The sequence below is a fragment of the Phalangium opilio genome, unplaced genomic scaffold, assembly GCF_054372755.1.
Source record: "Phalangium opilio isolate 3A_F unplaced genomic scaffold, DU_Popi_V2 ptg000209l_1, whole genome shotgun sequence".
In the NCBI taxonomy this organism is placed as follows: Eukaryota; Metazoa; Arthropoda; class Arachnida; order Opiliones; family Phalangiidae; genus Phalangium; species Phalangium opilio.
In genome coordinates this window covers 3,094,513-3,118,858 of record NW_028324217.1, presented here as the reverse complement: position 1 = coordinate 3,118,858, position 24,346 = coordinate 3,094,513, and the positions used below count along the sequence as shown (strand labels likewise).

At 35.6% G+C, this 24,346-nt stretch overlaps 3 protein-coding genes across 3 annotated transcripts; 2 read left to right on the top strand and 1 right to left on the bottom strand.

The window, feature by feature from the left end:
- The first annotated feature begins 2,289 nt into the window (after nucleotides 1-2,289).
- Nucleotides 2,290-8,294, top strand: LOC149618392 (alkyldihydroxyacetonephosphate synthase, peroxisomal-like). Its single transcript, XM_089854037.1, has 15 exons — nucleotides 2,290-2,357; nucleotides 2,425-2,515; nucleotides 2,991-3,111; nucleotides 3,554-3,628; nucleotides 3,690-3,761; nucleotides 3,922-4,001; nucleotides 4,078-4,158; nucleotides 4,736-5,098; nucleotides 5,708-5,899; nucleotides 6,320-6,369; nucleotides 6,446-6,515; nucleotides 6,680-6,741; nucleotides 6,841-7,030; nucleotides 7,859-7,916; nucleotides 8,054-8,294. The coding sequence occupies exons 1-15, from the start codon at nucleotides 2,344-2,346 to the stop codon at nucleotides 8,185-8,187; spliced, it is 1,653 nt and encodes a 550-aa protein (XP_089710163.1). The 5' UTR covers nucleotides 2,290-2,343; the 3' UTR covers nucleotides 8,188-8,294.
- A 604-nt stretch (nucleotides 8,295-8,898) lies between these two features.
- Nucleotides 8,899-22,927, top strand: LOC149618391 (alkyldihydroxyacetonephosphate synthase, peroxisomal-like). The gene is made up of 16 exons (XM_089854962.1): nucleotides 8,899-9,106; nucleotides 14,169-14,261; nucleotides 14,697-14,787; nucleotides 14,871-14,991; nucleotides 15,057-15,131; nucleotides 15,562-15,633; nucleotides 15,720-15,799; nucleotides 16,067-16,147; nucleotides 16,629-16,991; nucleotides 17,845-18,036; nucleotides 18,893-18,942; nucleotides 19,266-19,335; nucleotides 19,409-19,470; nucleotides 19,552-19,741; nucleotides 19,849-19,906; nucleotides 20,685-22,927. The coding sequence occupies exons 1-16, from the start codon at nucleotides 8,982-8,984 to the stop codon at nucleotides 20,807-20,809; spliced, it is 1,848 nt and encodes a 615-aa protein (XP_089711088.1). The 5' UTR covers nucleotides 8,899-8,981; the 3' UTR covers nucleotides 20,810-22,927.
- On the bottom strand, nucleotides 22,909-24,332 carry vito (nucleolar protein viriato). Its single transcript, XM_089855008.1, has 5 exons — nucleotides 23,976-24,332; nucleotides 23,796-23,901; nucleotides 23,309-23,360; nucleotides 23,166-23,232; nucleotides 22,909-23,095 (listed from the first exon to the last, which is right to left on the bottom strand). Exons 1-5 carry the CDS (start codon nucleotides 24,038-24,040, stop codon nucleotides 22,948-22,950), a joined length of 438 nt encoding a protein of 145 aa, XP_089711134.1. The 5' UTR covers nucleotides 24,041-24,332; the 3' UTR covers nucleotides 22,909-22,947.
- Between the last annotated feature and the right edge of the window lie 14 nt (nucleotides 24,333-24,346).

Genomic DNA, 24,346 nt, shown 5'->3' with positions numbered 1-24,346 from the left:
TCCGTTTTTCGCGGATTAAAAAATCATTCCATCTCCGAAAAACTTCAACTTCAAACTCTTTATTTGCTCGTCAACTGAAACTACGTAGCGCTTCACCTTGTTGTGGGTAAGAAGAAAACTTTGATTTTTTTGTTTTGCCCAAAATTTCTTAAGAAGTGTCCGTGGGAATTATTGGGAAGTTTGCCACCTTTTTCCCACTTTTGGAAAGTTTAGAATCATAACAAATGTTTGAACTTCGCAATTAAAACTAAATTTCTCATATCGATTAAACTTAATTTGAAATTGGCAATACATATAATAATTTCTAATTTCTGGCTCTTTGTTGGGTTGAAAAAGTGTCGCCAAGGATTGTGTAGTATCAAGAAGTTATATCAGTATCTCAGAGAGAAGATATAAGATGCCTTTGTATTCGCGCGCCATAGTCCCAGACCCCCTTTCAAAATACAAGGGGGGACGTAAAAGGAGGCGCCGGGCTATTTCGCTCTCGTCAGTCGGAAATTTTCCTCACTCGCGTCGTCGCGCTGACGTGAGTTTTCAAGAACCAATGAGATGCTGGTTGTAATTTAGAGACGGGGATTGACTGCGGACCTACGTTAGGACTGGAGATAAAGCTGGAAATCTGGCGAATTTATATCTTCTCTCTGAGATACTGATATAACTTCTTGGTAGTATAAATGCAGTTTTTTAAGGACTGCGAAGCAAAACTCGTTTTTGTATAATTTAAATTAATATGTAAAGTCACGTAAGCCTTATTAACTCCCTTTTTTATTTTTAACCACCTTATTACGCTTGCGTCTTTAACGAAATTACTTCAATTTTAAACAATTACCTACAAGTACAAGCATAAGTTCATAAGATACGTTCCATATAAGTTTGTTAAACTCTGGCAACTTAGAAACTGGAGCTTGTAATTTTGAAGTGATTGAAGTAGGTCATAGATAAAGCGACATACGCCTGGTTTTGGCGCTGCTGTCAAATTTGGGCTTAGTAAGTTCAGAGTGACTAAATAGGACCTAGATGGAACTTGGTCCTGCAAAATTAATTAACCACCACCGAGTGTAGATAGGACTTCAATTGACTCGCTTAATTGTCGTTCTCCTTCTCGAACTAGTTATCTCGAGAGCTGTAAGTCTCTCAGTAGCATTACGAACTTGTATAGGTAGTGCCATTCATACTTATGGAACGGAACATATCACTTATAAACTTATGCAAGTACCTAAATTGGCCCCGGAAAAAAAAAATATTTTTGAATTCCATGTATTAAAATTAAGGTTTTTTAGTTTAAACATGAATTATATAAATTTTTATTGTTCAAACTGATTTAAGATAATAGTCTACAGCACGCTATTGTAATTCATTTGTATTTCTTATTCTAAGGCCAATTTAATTTAGTTCCTTGGTTTGAAAATTATTTTGGCTTCGAATTTTCATCATTTGTAAATTGAATTTTGCGTTAGAAGTTTGGTTTCAATTTTTTTATCTGAGCTTCTATCAGCATTCAGCTCCGTTTGATAATTTTGTTACATTATCAAAAAAAACCAAAATATTTTATTAAAATTGTTGAGGATTTGAATATTGGCAAAGCTTCAATAAGCTTGGTTTGACGTCACAATATTGTTACATAATAAACATTTTTAAAGCAAGTTAGAAGTCTTAATATGAGCAAAGAACGTCTTGAAACAATTAAACGGCATTTGGAAAATTCTCCAGCTACAAAATTGAATAAAAACGCTCAAGAAGAACAAAATGCACCATTTCCAAAACAAAGGTAAGAAATTTCATAAATTTGCTTTATCAACAACAGCGCATCTAGAAAAACAGACTGGGTCTCTTAGCCTGAGTTGACAAACACCATTTTAAAGGCCGAGTTCCATCGAAACAAGTTCTAGCGAACTGAAAACCGAGCATCGAGTCTAACAATGAAGCGACCGTGCCGATTTTTGAATCCCCGCTGGGGTAAAAGATGTAACTGAAAGCCGTGCAATGTGGTTCAAGCAAACTGAAGATACGCAATAGAGAATTTCCTTCAGGGGAAAGCAAAAATTCAGGAGGCAAAAATTTAAAAGGATTTCTATTGTTCATCTTCAGTTCGCTAGAAACACATTGCACGGCTTTCAGTTAGCTAGAAGACCCTTCCAACTTTTGGCCCAGCGGGGCTTCGAAAATCGGCACGGTCGCTTCATTGTTAGTCTCAATGCTTGGTTTTCAGTTCGCTAGAACCCTTTTCGCTGGAAGTCGGCCTTTAACTATTAACTTTTTTATCATCAAAGGCATAACGTTTTAAAATGGAACGGATGGGGCTACAAAGACACTAAGATATTGTTCAGGGATGGTAGAGTCAAGATGACCGGAAATCGGTAAGAACAAAATATGGAATTCATCCTTAAATTGCTATTGCTAAAATACTAATTATGTAACGTTTAGCTACCCTATTTGTAATAAAAATTTACCAGCCGCGACAGAACATTTTCAAAAAGTTTTAAATATAAGAGAAGATGTTCACAGAGAACCTCAGGTAATTAAACGCATAAGTTTATAATAAGATATGTTTCTTACATAAGTATGACACTACCTATACAAGTTCGTAATGCTAGAGATGGGCTTACAGCTCGAGATAGCTAGTTCGAAGGAGAACGACGTAAGCTAGTCAATTGAAGTCCTAACTACACTCGGTGGTGGTTAATTAATTTTGCAGGACTTCCATCTAGGTCCTATTTAGTCTGCATTACTAAGCCCAAATTTGACAGCGTCTCCTCACTCCTTTACTCAGAATCTATGACCTACTTCAATCACTTCAAAATTACAAGCTCCAGTTTGTAACCAGTGACAAACTTATTATGGAACATATCTTATGAACTTATGGTACAGCTAAGAAGAATCATTGTGTAGCCATTTTCTCAACGTATCTAGGCGTGTTTAGGAGTGCACCATGATTCCTAGTAGCTGTAACCCTAAGTTAATTTTAAAGGGAAATTATTTTGAACGTACAGCCCCAGATTCCCGATGAAGATTTACCAATTCCAACAATCAACGAAGATTTTTTGCAAGGAATTGAAAATCTTAATATTGACTACTCATTTAATCCGCAAGACAGACTATACCGAGCTCATGGTAGGTTTTATCAAAAGCTCTTAAATTAAATCAAAAAGTATACTTAGCTCATAGTTCCAGCATTTGGCTGTAGACACCCTCGTCTCAACCCCCAACACGAGACAACCAATCAGAGAACAGCTTTTTTAGGTCAAAGGTTTATAGAAAATAGTCCTCTATGGTGGCGATCCAAATGTTAATTCTCGGTACTAGAGCTAGTATCTGCTACTTCGCGAGCCTAGTCACGTGGTTCCATGTGCTGCGGTTGGGAAAGTAATCTCATACGCAGAGGGGGTCGACACTATTCTGAATGTTAGAAGGGGGTTTATTATATTACAAGGCGCGAGCTAGCTACCATCAATGTAGTATGCTTTTGGTGTTTAATTCATGAACTTTTGGTTTTATTTATACATTTTGAACAGCAAGATGTTTTAAGATTTATAATAAATACATTTTTTTTTAGGTATGACTCTGAGGGAAACTTATATGTTGAGAGAAAGTCTTTTCGAAAGAATTCCGGATTTGGTGCTTTTCCCGAGTAATAATAATTAAAATATTAATTAATTTTTAAGTTATTTTAATTAATTTAATTGTTAAAGAATGCCATAATGATGTGGTGAAAATTGTGCAATTGGCCGACAAGTACAACGTGGTTATTATTCCATTTGGAGGTACGCTTTTATCTGTTTTCAAACACTAAATAATGCGCATAAACTTTGAATAATGTTACGCGCATCGCGTCAGTGTGACGCCACAAAAGAGTGACACGAAACTCCGCCCAATTTTGTTAATGTTTAGTATCATTAGTTATTATTAGTTAATCTCTCGTAGGTGGAACTTGTGTCAGTCAAGCATTGGCTTGCCCTTCCAATGAAGCAAGGATGATTGTATCTCTAGATACGTCTCAAATGGTAAGTTAATGTCCGTAGTTTATATTACATACACCAGGGGTTCGCCGCCCACTCAATCTAATTTTGATATAAACAGAATAGAATATTATGGATTGACAAAGAAACCATGATGGCTCATGCCGAAGCTGGTATCATTGGCATCGAATTAGAGAAACAGGTGAGTTCTATTTTACGCCTACAAATTTAATTATTGTAGACCTTGTTGAAAGGTCAAGGGTTGAATAGACTTTTTCAACGTAAAAAAGGGGTAGGAACCCTCAAGGGGTTAATACATTGCCATACGTCTCTGTGCACTATCATGATACAAAGAGACTACAGCGCACGCGCCAAAAAAGCGAGGTGTAGGGCGTCTTTCTCTCTTAGTTACATCAGGGATAGATTTAATTTTAGAAGTAGGAATGGAGAACGGTTAGTATTTACTTCAGTCCGACTCATAGACCACCCAGTATAGAGCCCCTCCCTCCAACACGTAACGAAAAGTTTAAATTATCTTATAGGCTGCTCACTTAAACTACGTTTTGATGACGTTGCTGACGGGGACGGCGAAAAATACGTAATTCCTTTTTACCTCTGTCGCTATGACCCGCCTCTTTCATACCCCCTCCGTCCCGTGGAAGGGGGTCCGGGACTTTGAAGCGCGCCCAGATATTACTCTGTTCTCCATTCCTACTTCTAAAATTAAATCTATCCCTGTTCATACCAACTCTAACGAAAACCGTTTCTTTTACTTGCAGTTGGAACAAGTTGGGTTATGCATCGGTCACGAACCCGACTCGTGGGAATTAAGTACCTTAGGTGGATGGGTGGCCACTAGAGCTTCTGGAATGAAGAAATCAAATTATGGAAACATCGAAGACATGGTTGTTCATATTCGTTTCGTAACTCCACGAGGAGTTGTAGAAAGAAATTGTTTAGTCCCTAGACTTTCAAGTGGCCCTGATATTCATCACTTGATTTTGGGCTCTGAAGGTACCTTGGGTGTTGTGACCGAAGTGACCTTCAAAGTGCGCCCAATTCCCGAATCTAAAATATTCGGGTCCATTATCTTCCCCGATTATGAAACTGGTATTAAATATTTGAGAGAATTGGCTAGAAGGGTAAGTAAAGTTTTCATTTAATTATGAGCTCTGCAGGAATGCATACAGCTAGTAGGAATCATTGCGTATCCAGCCATTTTAATTATTCAATGTATCTAGGCGCGCTTTGTGGGAGGAACTAAGCTAGACTAATCGTTATGTATGACGAATTTTACCCATAGCGAATTAATAATCTATCTCGCTGCCTGTTGCACCTCGCGTTGCTACCAATTATCAAAAGACACCATCAGAATTATTACCTTGGCGTGTGACGGGGGATAATAAGTTCTCAAGCCCGGAATTAATACCCACAAAACCCGAATTCATAGAAATTAACATGGGAGATATGGCTACACAATGATTCCTAGTTGTTGTATTTATTCCTACTTATGTAGATATATAGATGAGGGTATTACCTAAAGATCTGAACGCCTTTGAGGTTTTGATACATTTAATTTAGGTTTTAATTAATTTAATTTAGGTTTTGATACATTTAATTTAGGTTTTAATTAAATTAATTTAGGTTTTAATACATTTAATTTCGGTTTTAATACATTTAATTTAGATTTTAATACATTTAATTTAGGTTATCATTTTAAATTAATTTAAATAATTCCCATCTCTTTTAAGCGTATTTTCCCTACATCAATAAGACTTATGGACAACGACCAGTTTCTGTTTGGACACGCGTTGAAACCGGAAGACGAAACGTTCTTCGGTCCTTTAATGAATTACTTTAAAAGAATTTACGTCACCAAATTCAAAGGCTTCGACCCAAACAAAATGAGTGTTGCGACTCTTATGATCGAGGGCAAACGAAAAGTAACTAATTTTAATTATTTACTAAATATTTCCTCGTAAATTTGAATTGATTTGCTAAGCAATCAAGTCCAATCAGGGATAGATTTAATTTTATAAGTAGGAATGGAGAACAGAGTAATATGGGCGGGCGGAGGGGTATGAAAGAAGAGGCGGGGGGTCATAGCGACAGAGGTAAAAAGGAATTGCGTATTTTTCGCCGTCCCCGTCAGCAACGTCATCAATACGTAGTTGTAGTGAGCAGCCAATAAGATAATTTAAACTTTTCATTACGTGTTCGAGGGAGGGGCTCTATACTAGGTGGTCTATGAATCGAAATAACTGAAGTAAATACTTACCGCTCTCCATTCCTACTTCTAAAATTAAATCTATCCCTGTTTCCTTTCAAGAAACAATTAAACGTAAATTGTCCTTGATATTAAGGAAGTCGAGGCCCTTGAAAAATCACTGTACGAAATTGCTCTGAACTATGGGTAAGTAGTCATCATGAACTCATGTATGTATGTACGTAACTTAACTAAAACACCGCTCGCTATTTCAATAATGAAGTGGCTATCCCGGTGGCGAAGAAAATGGCAGAAGTGGTTACACCATGACTTACGTTATAGCTTATATTAGAGTAAGTTTAATTAACATTAATTATAAGTCTGCCTACCATAAATTAAGGGGGATGTTCTTTGTGAAATCAATTTTGAATCGAAATTTATGCTAGACATAAACTATTTTCAAAATGAAAATTAAGTGATTTGATGACAATTTAAATTATATGTTTAATTGTTTTAGGATACCGGTCTTGATTATGGCATTGTATCTGAATCTTTTGAAACATCGGTACCTTGGGACAGGTTAATTAGTTTTATTTTAATTATTAATTACTTAATAGTATTGGGTGTAGACACCAATTAATTGTAAAATGTATTAATTTCTATTTTTGTCTAATTCAGAGTTTATGATTTAACGATAAATGTTAAAAATCGCATCCACAAAGAACTAGTTCATTATGGGATTACAAAATTTGTTTACGTCACTAGTCGCGTCACTCAATCTTACGACGCTGGCGCATGCGTCTACTTTTACATGGCCTTTCCGTATTTTGGACTTGAAAACCCAGTTGACATTTTTGAAGAGGTTGAGGTTTGTAAACTGCGCATTCTTTACATCATAAGTTTATAAGTGATATCTTCCTTCCATAAGTATGACAATACCTATGCTTCGTAATAGTAGAGACTTAAGTTACAGCTCGAGCTTTTAGCAATCACCTACACTGAGGGTGCGCGCAAGGTACTCTGGTCCACGAACATTTTTCCTCCATCTCACCTCTCTCCTCTCAGAACAAAATCTATATCTATATAAATCAAAGTCCTGACTGACAGACTGACTGATAATCAACGCCCAGCCCAAACCGCTTGCCCTAGACTAGAAGGCTGAAAATTTGCAGGAACGTTACTCATAAGTAGTAGGCGCGTACTAAGAAAGATTTTTTCCAATCCGCCGCCATCTTAATAAATGGCGCCCAGAAATGTAAAAAATCTTCTCTATGCAACAAAGTCCGCGCGTTTCAACCGATTTCGCAAATATTTAGTACACTGCTTTCCTTTAACCTATAGACGGGTTGAATGGTTTTTGGGTTCGATTTGTGGCCATCTTTTTAAATGGCGGCCAGAAATTTAAAAACCCTTCTTTATGGAATAACGTCCGATTGAAAAGTAATAAAAAATGCATCCCTAGGGGCTGACGGGCAACGCCGAGTGCCTTCGCTCCCAGGGTGCTACAAAAATATTAGTCATCAGTAATATCTACCCATTCTTTATATCATTTTGATGGAAGTTCTTATTACACGCGAGCAACGTCTTAATTATTCTACTAATGGGGTATTAAAAATCGTATAAAACATTAACATAAAATTAACAATAATTACTTTTAAAATTATTATTGAAAACTGGAATCTGTTTATAATTATAGGCTGCAGCACGTGATGAAATTCTAGCCAATGGTGGCAGTATTTCACATCATCATGGCGGTAAGTTTTGAATAAAATACGTATAGTATGCTAATAAAACATCAAATTAAATTTATTATCTTACTTTATAAATTACATCTATTTAGATAATTGAGGAAACATTTACTGTTATAATAGAGCCAACACTTTTTTTTCAGTTGGTAAATTGAGGAAACAATTTTTAAAGAAAAGTGTTTCTGAAGTTGGCTTGGGAATGTTGAAATCGGTGAAACATTTTATTGATCCAAAAAATATTTTTAATAATGGAAATCTAATGATTGATAATAATTAACCGCACGTTAATTATATGCACGTTTGAGTCGGTTTTCCGTCCTTATTTCAAGGTCGATAAACACTGTAATTACTTAAAAAATTTTAGCAATTTTAATTTGAAGCTGGAAATTTTTAAGCCGTTTGTTAATAAAATAAATATTTTGTTTATTTTTCAGGGTCTTTACGCAACATACAGAAAATACACATTTTTTAAATTATTTTATTAATTTCTTCAATAAAATCAAATGTATAAAATGTAATATTTCATAATAAAACTTGCGTGAATAAGTCTGTGTTATAAAAAAAACGTCCGACCCCTCGGCTTAATGTCTTCTATGGCATTGTAACAGTCTGTTCAGCGTGGGAAATAAGGCGGTGGCACAGGGCAAATGACCAGTTTAAAAATTGCCTGGACCAGTTTAAAAATTAAATCGGAGGGGGGTCAGTGGTCCATAGGACCACTTAGAAAATTCAAGGGTTTCCAGAGTCCACTAGGACATTAGCTAATTTATTGAAATTATCCACTTTAGCAGACGAAGCGCCCTGGTCAGTGGTCATGGACCAGTTTATTTATTCCAGGCCAGAGGGATCGCTGGCCCAATGTCCAGTTTTAAAAAAAATCCTTATTTCCCACCCTGGTAACAGTAAAATTGATTTTTCCCTCCCAACTTTTTCCCGCCAACGTCGTCGCGAAAAGAGCACCGTCGTCTGCTTACTTAAACGTATAGGCTCGGGCATTTTATTTGACACTAGGCTGTCAAGAGTCGGCGTGTGTGGTCGTGTAAAAAGTGTACGCTTGTATCTTATTTTATTATGGCCGCGAAAGAAAGGCTAGAGACTATTAAACGACATTTAGAAAACTCGCCCGCGAGTAAATCTAATCGGAAAACGCATCAAGTTCATCCAGATAATACAGAAGGATCGATTCCCAAGCATAGGTAAGTGTTCTTACTAAGCCTTGGTTCTCACTTTGCATATTATAGAGATACAGACGCGCGATTTGGGTTGGGTGTTTCCTAAGCTAAAATTTGATTTTTATGACTTAAGTTTTTTGGTTATCTGAAAGTTATATCTATCATGTCTTATGTAGGGTTTATTTATCTATATTGAGTAATTTAAATCCTCTGTACTAAGCAGAGATGCCTAGATAATTGACTGTTTTGAGGTCAAGTGTTTGAACACTGGGATAAGTAATTTATTATGCAAATAACACTTATTGGGTGGTCAATAACTGTTCTTAATGTGCATGCACAATCAAATATTGGCGCTAGACCATTATTTTTATAAATTTACGCGATTAAGGCCTCTCTAACCTAACCAAAGGTGACCTATTCAGTACACATGCCCTTAATGTCAAAAGATACATTGTATTGCCACTCATCACTTGAACAGTCAATATTTCATGATACATTTGATCGCCAATACCCTTACTGAAATATATTTTGAATTGAGTAGTGGCACTCCATACTATTTTCCCATAGAGATTAATACAGTTAAAAGCATGTAGCTGCCACTACTATATAGTCATTAAAATTTCAACTTGATCTAGAGTATCTAGACCACTTCTGATAATTTTTATATTAGTTTTAACTTTTCTTTTGGAAAATTATGACGATCTAAGTGAAAAATATCTTTCTTTTGAATAAGATATGTCTAGAATATGAATTAAATATCAAAAAATTAACTGTTTCAAGGGATATTGATGTATTTGATGGTTATTCCATGATCTTAAAATATGGTTAAATTTTAAAAATAATTAGCAAAGAATTAAAATACAATGCTTGGGTTGGGTGAAAAGTGATAAACAAGATCCTATATAATATATCAAAAATGACGTAGAGTGCAGCTGTGACTGTGTTCTGAGTAATATTACAAAGGGATTTACGACAGTACACATCTACACAATACCAGTGTACTTTTTTCACTAAGTTGCACTAGTAGTAAAAAGGCAGTGATAATCGAAAAATTTTAATTATTTTTTTTTAAATATCATTTACTTCACGGTTCTTAAAGCAACATTAGTAGCATATAATTCAGGGTTCATACAAACCTGGAAAACGGGTAAAACCTGGAAAAATCAAGGAAATAAATAGTTGACAAAAACCTCAGGGAAATTTAGAATTTTTAGTAAAATTCAGGGAAATCAGGGAAATTTAGAATTTTTAGTAAAATTCAGGGAAATCAGGGAAATTTAGAATTTTTAGTAAAATTCAGGGAAATCAGGGAAATTTAGAATTTTTAGTAAAATTCAGGGAAATCAGGGAAATTTAGAATTTTTAGTAAAATTCAGGGAAATCAGGGAAATTTAGAATTTTTAGTAAAATTCAGGGAAATCAGGCAAATTTAGAATTTTTAGTAAAATTCAGGGAAATCAGGGAAATTTAGAATTTTTAGTAAAATTCAGGGAAATCAGGCAAATTTAGAATTTTTAGTAAAATTCAGGGAAATTTAGAATTTTTAGTAAAATTCAGGGAAATCAGGGAAATTTGCGTCAAACAGGGGCCGAGTAATTAAGCAAAATGTTCATAAACATCCCCTCCATAGGATTAACATTACACTAAAGTTTGGAGGCTTATAACTCTGGTTCTACTAGAGATACGGGGATGTCTTTTGATTATGTAATAGTCCTATTTGCCCCCCCCCCCCCACTCCTTCGTTAACATTTGCTCCATAGGATACTCCGTATACGGGAAAAACCTGGAAAATTCAGGGAAGTATATGGGGAAAAACCTCATGGAGTCTCAGGGAAATTTGTTTTCCAAAAGTTGTATGAACCCTGTTTAAATTGTAGCTACGTTTATCTATATCTATATAAATCAAAGTCCTGACTGACTGACTGACAGATAATCAACGCCCAGCCCAAACCGCTTGCCCTAGACTAGAAGGCTGAAAATTTGCAGGAACGTTACTCATAAGTAGTAGGCGCGTACTAAGAAAACCTTTTCCAATCCGCCGCCATCTTAATAAATGGCGCCCAGAAATGTAAAAAATCTTCTCTATGCAACAAAGTCCGCGCGTTTCAACCGATTTCGCAAATATTTAGTACACTGGTTTCCTTTAACCTATAGACGGGCTGAATGGTCTTTCGGGTTCTATTTTTGCCATCTTTTTAAATGGCGGCTAAAAACTTAAAAACCTTTCTTTATGAAATAATGTCCGCGTGAAAAGTAATAAAAAATGTCCCGACGGGCGGACGGGCAACGCCGAGTGCCTTCGCTCCCAGGGTGCTACAAAAATATTAGTCATCAGTTAAATCTACCCATTCTTTATATCCTTTTGATGGAAGTTCTTATTACACGCGAGCGACGCCGCGGGTAACAGCTAGTCTTTTATAATACAACACAGTTAATACGTCACTATAGCCATTCAAATAGGCAATTTTATTTTAAAATCTAAAATGATTTTAATAGAGTTACAATTATTAAATAACAAAAATAACTTATTGGGGTTAATTTTTACATCTTCTGGTATTTAAAACCATTATCTATCCTTTTTAAGCTTACAGTACGTTTACTGCTATTCAAGAACAACTTTAGAACAATTTTCTGACTCAATTGAATGTACGTGTAAAACGTACTACAGTTAATACTAGTTTCTAGCTCAAATTATTTTTGCCAAACCGTTCCGTTTTTTATCTGTCTATTATTTTTGATAATTTAAATGAGGAGCAAAAGGATCTAGCTGTTTCTGGGGTTAGAAGCACGTTAATTAAAATGATCCTCTCACTACTAGAGCTCATTAACGATGTAGTTCATTGAGCTTAACAGTAAGAAACTGAAATTTTCCAAAATACGAGAATTAGATGAAGCTTAACAATACAGACGTGTGTCCCAAAAAGGGAGGGTAATTATGGGATCAAAGTGTAGTGGATTCTTCATTCTTTGGTATGACAGTTTTTAAAAAGGTCTGAACCACCTTATATAAGTTATGCTTGGAGTGATTTAGGGATGACCCCTTCAAGGAAAGGGTCAGCTAACTTAACATTATACCTTAAATATAAAAGGAATTAAATATTAAAATTAAAATAGATGATCTCTTATTACAAATGATAATTAGTACATTTAATTAGTCAAATTAAAAATTAATCAAGGACTACTGCGCCAATCGCCACTGCCATTTTAGTGGCGTCTGCTAGCCAGAACCTACCCCTCTCTCAAAGACTCAACCTGTTAGAATTTAACTAATCCCGTATGGGTAAGAGGTTCTGGCTAGCAGACGCCTGCACTAAACCAATGGCGGATGGCGAGGCAGTAGTCCTTGATTATTTTTAATTATAATTAAATGTACTAATTATCGTATTGTAATAAGACATCATTTATTTATTTATTTTAATATTTAATTCCTTTTATATTTAGAAAAAGCAGCCATTCTTTTAGATTAATTAAGGTATAGTCAGTTATGTTACCTGAACTTTAAATTGATTTTAATTTAAGGGATCATCCATAAAACACTCCAATGTTCCGCAAAATATCATAGAAATACATTTTCCTTTTTAGAACATCCTGACAGTAAACTTCCTTTGTAATTTCGAGAAAAGATAACTATAATTTTTCCAATTTTCTTTAATAGCTTAAGGCGTATTTTTAAGTTTAATTTCCTTGTAAATTTTATAGTTAACAGTAACTTATAAGATAAAAACATCATTCAGCATTATTTAACGTGTTTTGAGTAATTTCAGACCTTTGTTGTGTTTCCTTATACCTTATTGTACTTAATCTTCAATCATCCCCAAATTGTTGTTTATGTGATAATGTATTGAGAAAAAAACTTCCCAACCTTGCCAACTATTTCCTCAAACTATTAAATTTTAATATTATAATTATATTATATTGTGTTTATGTCAAGTTATGTAATTTTTTTTTATTATTTCTGTTGAAATGCAACTTGCTTTTACGATATCATTGGGTATTTTTCATTGTTTACGTAATAGCGTATATTCAAATGCAAATAGTATATGGTTATGGGTTTTAATATTTATTTGTTAAGAAACTAGTAATATTGAACTATTGAAAAAGTTGGAAAAATTTGGCCTTTCAAGTGTTCATCTTTAAATCTTATCGAAATTCGTGATTTGTCAAGGTTTCTTTCATATTTTTTATCTTAAGTAATGTTATTTTTAACGTAGAGGTGAATATGCTTCTATTCACAAAGTGGTGCCTTTTTTATATTTTATTTTGATCTACGTGTGCGAACGTAGCTTATGGGTTGATTATATGCATGTTGGTTAGTGGGTGTGTTTGTTTGTGGCGATCGTATACGCGATAAACAAGTTTGGTTAAAAACTGGTGAAGAAAAGATCTACTTTAAGTTTTTTATGCGCTTGTGATTAGCTACGTGTGTAATTATATATATGAACGTGGCTTATGGGTTGATTATCCGTTTGTTGGTTAGTGGGTATGCTTGTTTGTGGCGATCGTATACGCGATAAACAAATTTTGGTTAAAAACTGTTGAAGAAAAGATCGGCTTTGACTTTTTTATGCACTTGTCATTAGCTACGTGTGTGATTATATATGAACGTAGCTTATGGGTTGATTATCTGTATGTTGGTTAGTGGATATGTTTGTTTGTGGCGATCGTGTACGCGATAAACAAGTTTGGTTAAAAACTGATTAAAGAAAAGATCGGCTGTGGTTTCTTTTAAGCAAGTACCACTAGATGCTTCCATAGTTGAAGGGTGGAGATTCCGCGTAGCTTTGAAACTGCTAGTTTTAGCCCCGCCCTCGATGTTAACGAGTTCTGATTAGTTCCTGTCTTTGACAATGGTAAAATTGGTGTGTAGAAGATTAGGGGCGCCACAGTAGCCAAAGTTCACTTCAATAAAAGATCCTACACTAGCTTCGAGTTGGCATAAAAATAAATAATTTGTACAATTATAGCGTTTGTCGGAATTTTTTAGACGCTAAAACACGTAGGTATTACTAATACGTTCCCGTAATATTTCTTGTTGTTCAGCAGAGAATTTTTACACATTATAAAATGATTGTTAATATTTTGACAGACAGGATGTTCTCAAGTGGAATGGCTGGGGTTACAAAGACTCAAAGTTCCTTTACGATGTCACAGACGAAAAGGTTTATTTTACAGGAAATAGGCGAGTCTTATTTTAAGTTTTTAAGCCGGCCGCTTCTATGAAACCAGGGATAGATTTAATTTTAGAAGTGGGAATGAAGAACGGTTAGTATTTAATTCAGTCCGACTCATAGACCACCCAGTATAGAGCCCCTCCCTTCAACACGTAACGAAAAGTTTAAATTATCTTATTTCTTGACTCACTTAAACTACGTTTTGATGACGTTGCTGACGGGGACGGCGAAAAATACGTAATTCCTTTTTACCTCTGTCGCTATGACCCCCCCTCCGCCTCTTATTTCATATTCCCCTCCGTCCCGTGGAAGGGGGTCCGGCCTGGATTTTGACGACGCGTGCCCAGATATTACTCTGTTCTCTATTCCTTCTTCTAAAATTAAATCTATCCTGTCTTGAAACTGAATAACGCGAAATATTATCATTATTATTGCGCTTAAAGATATCCAATTGGAAACAAAGCGTTACCACATTTTAAAAAATGGGTAGAAGATACGTTTAATGTTGACTTTAACAGTCACTTCCACCCACAGGTAATTATACCAATTTGTGGTTCTGTACTTGTAGATCGGTTTTAGATGATTTCTTTACCTTTTAAATTATAATAATTTATCAGCCAGAACTACAAGATCCTGACCTTCCAACGCCTATAATAGACGATGTCTTTTTGAATGGTATTCAAGAGTTAGGGATTGAACATTCAACCGAAGCTGGTGATAGGGTATTCCGCGCTCATGGTACATGAACAGTAGCTAGATAAAATAGTCTTTTAAAAGGTGTATTAATTACGAAACGTCTTTAGGACACACGATGAGAGAGATTTTTCAATTAAGAGAAGGTCAATTTGAAAGAATACCCGATTTAGTTATATGGCCAAGTTAGTAGTTCATTAAACGAATATAGTTGGAACAAGAAGTGATATCTAGTTTACTAGGGAGAAGGTATAAACTCGCCACATTTTATAATCTAGCTCTTTATCTCCAGTCCAAACGTAGACGTAGCCTGTCCGGACTGTTAATCCCCGCCACCTCTAAATTACAACCAGCTGCAACATCTTATTGGTTCTTGAAAACTCGTGCACGTCAGCGCGACGCGAATGAGTACGAAAATTACTTGTATTTTCCTCCGATTGAGGAGAGGCAGCGAAATAGCCCGGCCTCCTTTTACGTCCCCCCTTGTATTTTGAAAGGGACTGTGGCACGCGCGAATTTAATACTTAGGCATCTTATACCTTCTCCCTAATAAACTAGATATCACTTCTTGGTTGGAGATAGTTTCTAAGATCGCGTTTGTTTTTTATTCTTTAGGGTGTCATGATGATGTGGTTAAAGTTGTGCAATTAGCATGCGCGCGTAATGTGGTTATTATACCATTTGGAGGTACGATAACTTTTAAATGGTTTTATTAGGGCGATTTAGGGTTCTAATTAGTTTTAAATAATTAAAATAAACATTTTAAATTATAGGAGGTACTAGTGTTAGTGGTGCTTTAGAATGTCCCGCGGATGAAACACGTTCAATTGTTTCGTTAGATACATCACAAATGGTACTAAAATTTAATCCAAGTTATTCGCGATGCGTATGCCAAGGCTTAGCGCGCGTTTTTAACTGACAAATCTGAGTAAAAATGATGCGTTGTCTGCTTCAGAGTCGAAAGGTTTCAATATTTTCGACTCTGAAGGAGACAATGCGTCATTTTGACGCAGATTTATCGGTTAAAAACGTACGATAAGCCTTGGCACACGCATCGCGAATAAACTGGTGAATTAAATTTATTAGTTTTTGTTCTAAAATAAATTTTGTTTTATTTAAGAACAATATATTATGGGTTGATAAAGAAAATTTAACCGCGCATATTGAAGCGGGAATTGTAGGTGTAGATCTAGAAAAAAATGTGAGTTTATGTTAATGTTAATGTTATCATAAGCTTATAAGATATGTATAAGATAAGTATAAGATAAGTATGAATGGCACTACCTATAAGAGTTCGTAATGCTACTGAGATGAACTTACAGTACTCGAGATAACTAGTTCGAGAAGGAGAACGACAATTAAGCGAGTCAATTGAAGTCCTAACAACTACACTCGGTGCAAGTGGTTAATTAATTTTGCAGCTAGGACCAAGTTCCATCTAGGTCCTATTTAGTCTGAACTTACTAAGTTACCCAAATTTGACAGCAGCGCCCCACTCACCAGGCGTATGCCGCTTTACCCTGAATCTATGACCTCCCTACTTCAATCACTTCAAAATTACAAGCCCCAGTTTCTAAGTTACCAGAGATTAACAAACTTATGGAACGGAACATATCTTATAAACTTATGGTGGTGTTATTGAAACAGAGAATCAATTTTAACTCTTTTTAAACTCCACGCAGTTAGCCAAACATGGCCTTTGTACGGGTCACGAACCCGATTCGTACGAATTCAGTTCTTTAGGTGGATGGGTCGCGACTAGGGCATCGGGAATGAAAAAAACGATATACGGGAATATTGAAGACCTCCTAATTCACGTTCGATTCGTAACACCGAAAGGTGTCGTCGAGAAAAACTGCCAAGTTCCGCGAATATCTAGCGGCCCTGATATACACCATTTTATTTTGGGGTCAGAGGGCACATTAGGTGTCGTGACTGAAGTGACCTTGAAAGTTCGTCCATTACCCGAATGTAAAAAATATGGTTCTATTGTTTTCCCATCCTTTGAACCTGGGGTCATGTGTTTACGAGAAGTAGCCAGACAGGTAAGGGATTTTTCGTGTCTTGCTTTTAGGTGTTTGTTAAAGGAAAAATTCAGGTAACATAATTAGTTATACCTTAATTAAAAGAACGGAACGGCTGCTTTTTCTAAATATAAAATGAATTAAATATTAAAATTAAAATAAATGATCTCTTATTACAATATGATAATTAGTACATTTAATTAGTCAGATTAAAAATAATCAAGGACTACTGCCTCGTCATTCGCCATTGGTTTAGTGCAGGCGTCTGCTAGCCAGAACCTCTTACCCCTACGGGATTAGTTGAATTCTCACAGGCTGAGAGAGATAAGGTAGTTGTAAGAGCTTCTGGGTAGCAGACGCCACTAAAGCAGTGGCGTCTGCTACCCAGAACCATGGCCTTACCCCTTACCTCTCTCAGCCTGTGAGAATTCGACCAATCCCGTAGGGGTAAGAGGTTCTGGCTAGCAGACGCCACTAAAGCAATGGTTCACTAATACTGGGCCATCCACCATTGGTTTAGTGCAGGCGTCTGCTACCCAGAACCATGACCTTACCCCTTACCTCTCTCAGCCTGTGAGAATTCAATTAACCAATCCCGTTGGGGTAAGAGTGGCCGGGTTCGGGCTAGCAGACGCCTGCACTAAAGCAATATGGCGGATGGCGAGGCAGTAGTCCTTGATTATTTTTAATTCTATTTAAATGTACTAATTAGCATATTGTAATAAGAGATCATTTATTTTAATTTGTTTAATATTTAATTCCTTTTATATTTAGAAAAAGCAGCCATTCCGTTCTTTTAATTAAGCTATAATCAGTTACGTTACCTGAACTTTTCCTTTAATAGAAGTTAGATTTTTCTTTGGTTTTTATGTAGCAATTGAAACCAGCCTCGATTAGACTGATGGACAACGAGCAGTTTCTGTTTGGACACGCGTTGAAGCCCGAAGATACTTCACTATTTGGTCCACTTTTAAACAGCCTTAAAAAATTGTACCTGACTAAATTTAAAGGGTTTGATCCCTATAAAATGTGCGTCACTACCTTATTGTTTGAAGGAACCAAACAGGTCAGTCATATTCTTTTTTTTTTTAATTCGGGGTTGTTTTTTTGGGTGTAAGGATTTGAAATTTGGGATTGTTCATGTTGAGTGTAAGAATTTGAAATTCGGGATTGTTTATTGAAATTTGCGGTTTTCTGATCATGTTTGGATCGAAAAAGATAAAATTCGCGATTTTCTGATCATGTTTGGATCGAAAAAGATAAAATTCGCGATTTTCTGATCATGTTTGGATCGAAAATGATAGAATTCGCGATTTTCTGATCATGTTTGGATCGAAAAAGATAAAATTCGCGATTTTCTGATCATGTTTGGATCGAAAATGATAGAATTGGCGATTTTCCGATCATGTTTGGATCGAAAATGATAGAATTGGCGATTTTCCGATCATGTTTGGATCGAAAATGATAGAATTGGCGATTTTCCGATCATGTTTGGATCGAAAATGTTAAAATTGGCGATTTTCCGATCATGTTTGGATCGAAAATGATAAAATTAGCGTTTTTCTGATCATGTTTGGATCGAAAATGATAAAATTAGCGTTTTTCTGATCATGTTTGGATCGAAAATGATAAAATTGGCGATTTTCCGATCATGTTTGGATCGAAAATGTTGCGAGTGTCTGATCATGTTTAGATCGAAAAAGATAAAATTCGCGATTTTCTGAAAGTGTTTAGATCGAAAATGATGAAATTTGAGACCTTCTGATCATGTTTGGATCAAAAATGATAAAATTTATGGATTTCTGATGTTTTGATGAAATTCGCGATTTTCCTATCATGTTTGGAGCAAAACTGACGAAATTCGCGATTTATCTGATAATGTTTGCATCGAAATTTAAAAAGCGCGCATATTTATACTTTAGGATGTTGAACTACTTGAAAAGAAAATATATGCCATCGCTACAAGTTTAGGGTAAAATTAAATATCCTTAATTAATTCTTTCAATAAAACCAAAAAAGGCAAACTAATTAGCCTTATTCCTGATCAGCGCCATCTACCCATAGCGGCGACTTTGAGAACTACTGTAAGCGGCAAGCCAATCAGATATCGCTAAAATCTGGTGACGTCATTTTTGGTTAGACCCGAGAGCGCCAGTCAGTGACGTCACCAGATTTTAGCGACATCTGATTGGCTTGCCGCTTACAGTAGTTCTCAAAGTCGCCGCTATGGGTAGGTGGCGCTGATCAGGAATAAGGCTAATTGCTAATAGGGGGTTAAAAATTGCAAAATTGCAGTGGTCTACCTGCCGGTGAAGAAAATGGCAAACAGGGCTATATGTTAACATTTGTCATTGCATACATAAGAGTAAGAAAAAAATTCAAAAACATGTTGATAAAACTTGCAAAATCAACTAAAACACTTAAAAAACGAATTGTAGGATTTGGGCTTAGAATTTGGTGTGGTTTCTGAATCATTCGAAACATCGGTTCCATGGGACAGGTATACTTAACTGAAAGCTCATAATTAACTATAATAATTAAAATTAACAAGAGTTAATTTAATTAAATTCTTTTGAAAAAGAGTTCTGGATACGTGTCGAAACGTTAAAACTCGAGTAAATCGTGAACTTTCAAATCACGGAATTCAATATCCGGCACTCATAAGTTGTCGCGTAACGCAATCTTACGATTCTGGTGCTTGCATATACTTCTATTTTGCCTTTAGTTATAAGGGACTCGTCGACCCTGTAACAGTTTACGAAGAGATTGAGGTATTTCATACATTTCTTGTGATTAAAACTAGATGGCGCTAATTAACAAGCGAGATTTAATAATAATAACGAACTTTAAACCCTTTTTCTAATTTCATCTTAAAAAGGCGGCAGCTAGAGATGAGATTATTGCCTCAGGTGGTAGCATATCACATCATCATGGCAGTAAGTATTGCTTAATACATTACATACAGCTAATTGGTATAATTGTGTAGCCATTTTTCTATCCCAAACGTATCTAGGCATATTTTGTGCTCAGAGCTAGACTAATCATTATATATGACAAATTTTACCCATAGCGAATTAATTATCTATATGGCTACCTGTTGCACCTAATTGCGTAAACGTAAGGCCACGCTCTGCTACCAGTTGCATACAGCTAATAGGAATCATTGTGGGTAGCCATTTTCACTAATGTGTCTAGGCATATTTTGTGCTCAGAGCTAGACTAATCATTATATATGACGAATTTTACCCATACCGAATTAATAATCTATCTGACTACCTGTTGCACCTATTTGCGCACGCGTAGGGCCACACTCTGATACCAGTTGCATAAATCTAATAGGAATCATTGTGTAGCCATTTTCCCACAATGTTTCTTGGCAGATTTTGTGCTCAGAGCTAGACTAATCATTATATATGACGAATTTTACCCATACCGATTTAAAAATCTATCTGACTGCCTGTTGCACCTAATTGCGCACGCGCATAGGACCACGCTCTGCTACCAGTTTAGAAAGATGACAATTATGAGGCGTGACGTATATATAGTAAGTTCTCAAGCCCTGCCCACAAAACCCGCATTGAAATTAACATGGGTTTTTAAAGGGTCGCAATGATTCCTATTAGCTGACGTTACCAGATTTATTTTTAGAACAATTCTGAACATATTAACTCGTGTTTTACTAATGATCTGAGCTTGTTTACTGATACTTTCCAGTTGGTAAAATCCGTAAAAGATGGCTGCGTCAAACCGTTTCCGATGTCGGTTATGGTATGTTAAAATCTGTCAAAAAATACGTGGATCCAAATAATATTTTTGGAAATGGTAACCTGACGATGTGATGAAAATTGTATTAATCACATGTGCAATCACCGATAATCCAAAAACTCACGTACTAGGCCTAATTGCAGTGTTTTTCGAGTTAAGTTAATTTAACGTTTAATTAATAATTTAGGTCAAATAGAAATCACACACAAAAAAATCTTTAAAGATTTAAGATTTTTTTTTCCAAACAAAAATTTAATATTAAAAATTATTAATAATTAATAATATGTAAATTTAATACCAAAAAAAATTGTATATTACAAAGCTAGCCGATTATTTTTTTTAAACTCGTTGCAAATTAATTAATTAATTAATATTTAAGCAGTTTTTGTTATTTTTTTTTCTCTCCCGCCCCTTCTTGCCCCACCCCTTCTTGCCCCGCCCCTTTTTGCTAGTCACGTGTGTAAAATTCGTATCGTAAAAAAAATGTCATCGTTTTTAGTCTTTCAAACAAATTAAGAATGATAAATTTTTCATCTCTCTCTACCGTTCCGTACTTCCATCTCTTTTTAAACAAACAAACAAACAAACAACAAAATTTTAAATCACATGATTATTATTAATATTATTATTATTATTAAAAAAAACGTTTGAAAAAATTCATCGGAAAACTCAATACTTTGATTTGATTAGTTTAGAACGACGTTAATTAATGGCACGAACTTTGAGATTAATCATGTTAATTTTACCGTCACTGTGCACGTGTTTATTTGTTAAAGGAAAAGGTGAGGTAACGTAACATTATTTAGCAATGCGCGTGATCGAGTGGGCTATGTTCTATTTGACCATTAAATGGACACGCATGCACGTGTTAACTTGTTTGTACTGGCGCCAGTTTTGCCAAAATTTCAGAAATACAAACTCCATACTAAATATCATCAGAAGTGGTATGATACTAGAAGTACTGAGCTAACCAAATTCTTCACTCGGCATTAGTGAAAAGACTTAATAAAACACAAACGGTTGGCCCTCTAGTGGCGGTTTCAGAATTTCCCCTCCAAAACGTGAGACGCTCGCGGTGGTAGACGACCGAACTAGATTCAAGGAGCCGCGTCCGTGTTCGGCCGCTTTAGGTTGAGGGGAAGGGGGTAGGAAAATGTTTTGGAACTCGACCAGTTTTTTTCTCTCTAGTTTTAGCGCGTGGGAAGCGGCATAAAATCCTCAAATTTCTTCACTAGTGCCAGGATCTACTACCAATGCTAGAGCCCTTCACTTCTAGTCTCATACCACTTCTGATATCATTTATGACCCTCTTAAATGTTAATATTTTTGGCGCCAGTTAAGTAGGAGTTTTACTCATCCCATCCCGGACTTAAGCCTTGGCTATTGTACTCCCCATTTGAATGCTTTATTTTGACGTATGCTTTTCAGCAATTGAATTATACTTGAAATTATTAATTTAAATCCTCAGATAAGTTGCAAATCTTGCCACTAGGGCCTTGGCTCTTAATATCTTAATTCAATATTCCTGGACTAAAAAGTGTCTGTAAAGAGGCATCGTCGGATTGGTTAAGATTATTTTAAACGCGTCATAGACACGTGACAGAGTAAAGATATGGTCTTCTATGTCAAAAACTACCACTACAAGTTATTGGCGCTGCATTCTTGCGAAAATCAAGGACTCCGTGGCAACAAAGAGAATATAGGGGAGGAGTGGAACCTCCCCCGCTTCACAAGCGTAAATGGTTATGTCTCGCCTAAATTATACTAGCGGTACGAGGGAGTTTCCGGCTCAGTCGCGCCACCTAAAGGAAATGCCTCGGTACTGCGCGTTGAAGATGCGCGGTAGAAAAGTGACAAGTTTTGCCCCATTTTCCACTCCTCCCCTATATTCTCTTTGGTGGCAAGACCCACTAGGAACTTGGTGTCACGTGGTGTCTGTGACGTTTTTAAATAATTTTCCCCACCCCATGATGCCTTCTTTGAGTTTGAAGTTACAGACCTTTTAAGCCTTGGTTAACATCCCTATTTCAACTCAGACTGATTAATTTTGAAATTAACGCATTGTAGGCCTAGCATAGGCATATAGGCATTTGAAATATATGTTCCTAAGTTAGCACTGCAGCTTTGCATAGTTTTAGTAATTTTTGTATGTTTAAATAAAATTTAACACCAGTTTTATTTTTTATTATAAATATATTGTTTATTTATTTATTTATTTTCTTTTGCGATTTCGATGCCCGCCTTTTTTCTTTTTAGATTTTGATTTCAATTTAGCTCTGATCATTTTGATCGCCTTTTTCTTGTCCTTTTTGAACATGACTGGTAAAACTATGTTCGATAGATCAGTTTCCGTTTTAGGTCTACAAAAAATTAAATTTTTAAATTAATTAAAATAATTTATTTAATTTTTTATGAAATAAGTTAACCAACGTTAATTCAGTTTCAGCCTCAATTTCTTCAGGTTTAGTTTCATCTTTTGGCAATAGATGCTGTAATCCTGGAGATTATTGTTAAGAGTAGGTTTATAATTAGTTAATTACTAATTACGGGGTTTTATTTAATTAAAAACTAACTTTCTACATCTTTTTCTGACATTTTTACAACATCAAGTAACATTTGTTTTTCCTGAAATTGAAATGTGAATCAGGGTTTAGTTTTTTTTTTTTTTTTTTTTGGGATATAACTTAGGACTGCGCAGGACAGAGGGGTGTGGCTTAAGAGTGGCTCCTCCCCTTTTGCTCAAAATGGCGGACCATTTTACTGATGATTGGGTAAGTGGGGTTCTTTAGGGTTATTTTTTAACTCTTCTAACCTAACCCTAAAGATAATTGGGATTCAAATTCACCAAACCTTTTCTTGTGAATCAGGGTTTTAGTTTTTTTTTTTGGGATATAACTTAGGACTGCGCAGGACAAAGGGGTGTGGCTTAAGAGTGGCTCCTCCCCTTTTGCTCAAAATGGCGGACCATTTTACTGATGATTGGGTAAGTGGGGTTCTTTAGGGGAGATTTTTTAACCCTTCTAACCTAACCCTAAAGATTATGATTCCCATTCCCCAAACCTTTTCTTTTTCAATTCGTTTTTCTTCTCTTAGTTTAATTTTTTTCTCCTCTTGAGCTTTCAAACGACGCTCATCTTTTCTTTTCTTGAAACCTCGCAAATAATCACTAAAATTCAAGCAAACCCTTACCTTACTAAACAGAATTTAACACCTTTTAAATTTTATTTTGAACAATTATACCTTCTTTCACGATCATCAAATAACAAAACTTGTTTAGTTTGTTTATTTTTAGGTTTTCTACCCATTTTTAAAAAGATTTAAAGATAATTTTCTAAAAGAAAACGCAAAATCAAAATTTAAGGGCTATGAAAAACGTGCACGACTTTGTAGCAGACGATACTGGATGTTAGTATTTTAATTTTATGGACAGGTTTGCATTTGTAGTAGGCTGTAACGCAGCGCCATTGTTTATTGATGGGCGGATACTAAGTTCCAGCACTAATCGGTTTGCGTAAAGAATAAATACGATTCTAGGAATTGCGTCATTAATTCGTATTCGAAGCCATTAAAAGGTGTGGTTTCGACTTTTTATTTCCATCCTAATTTCGCAA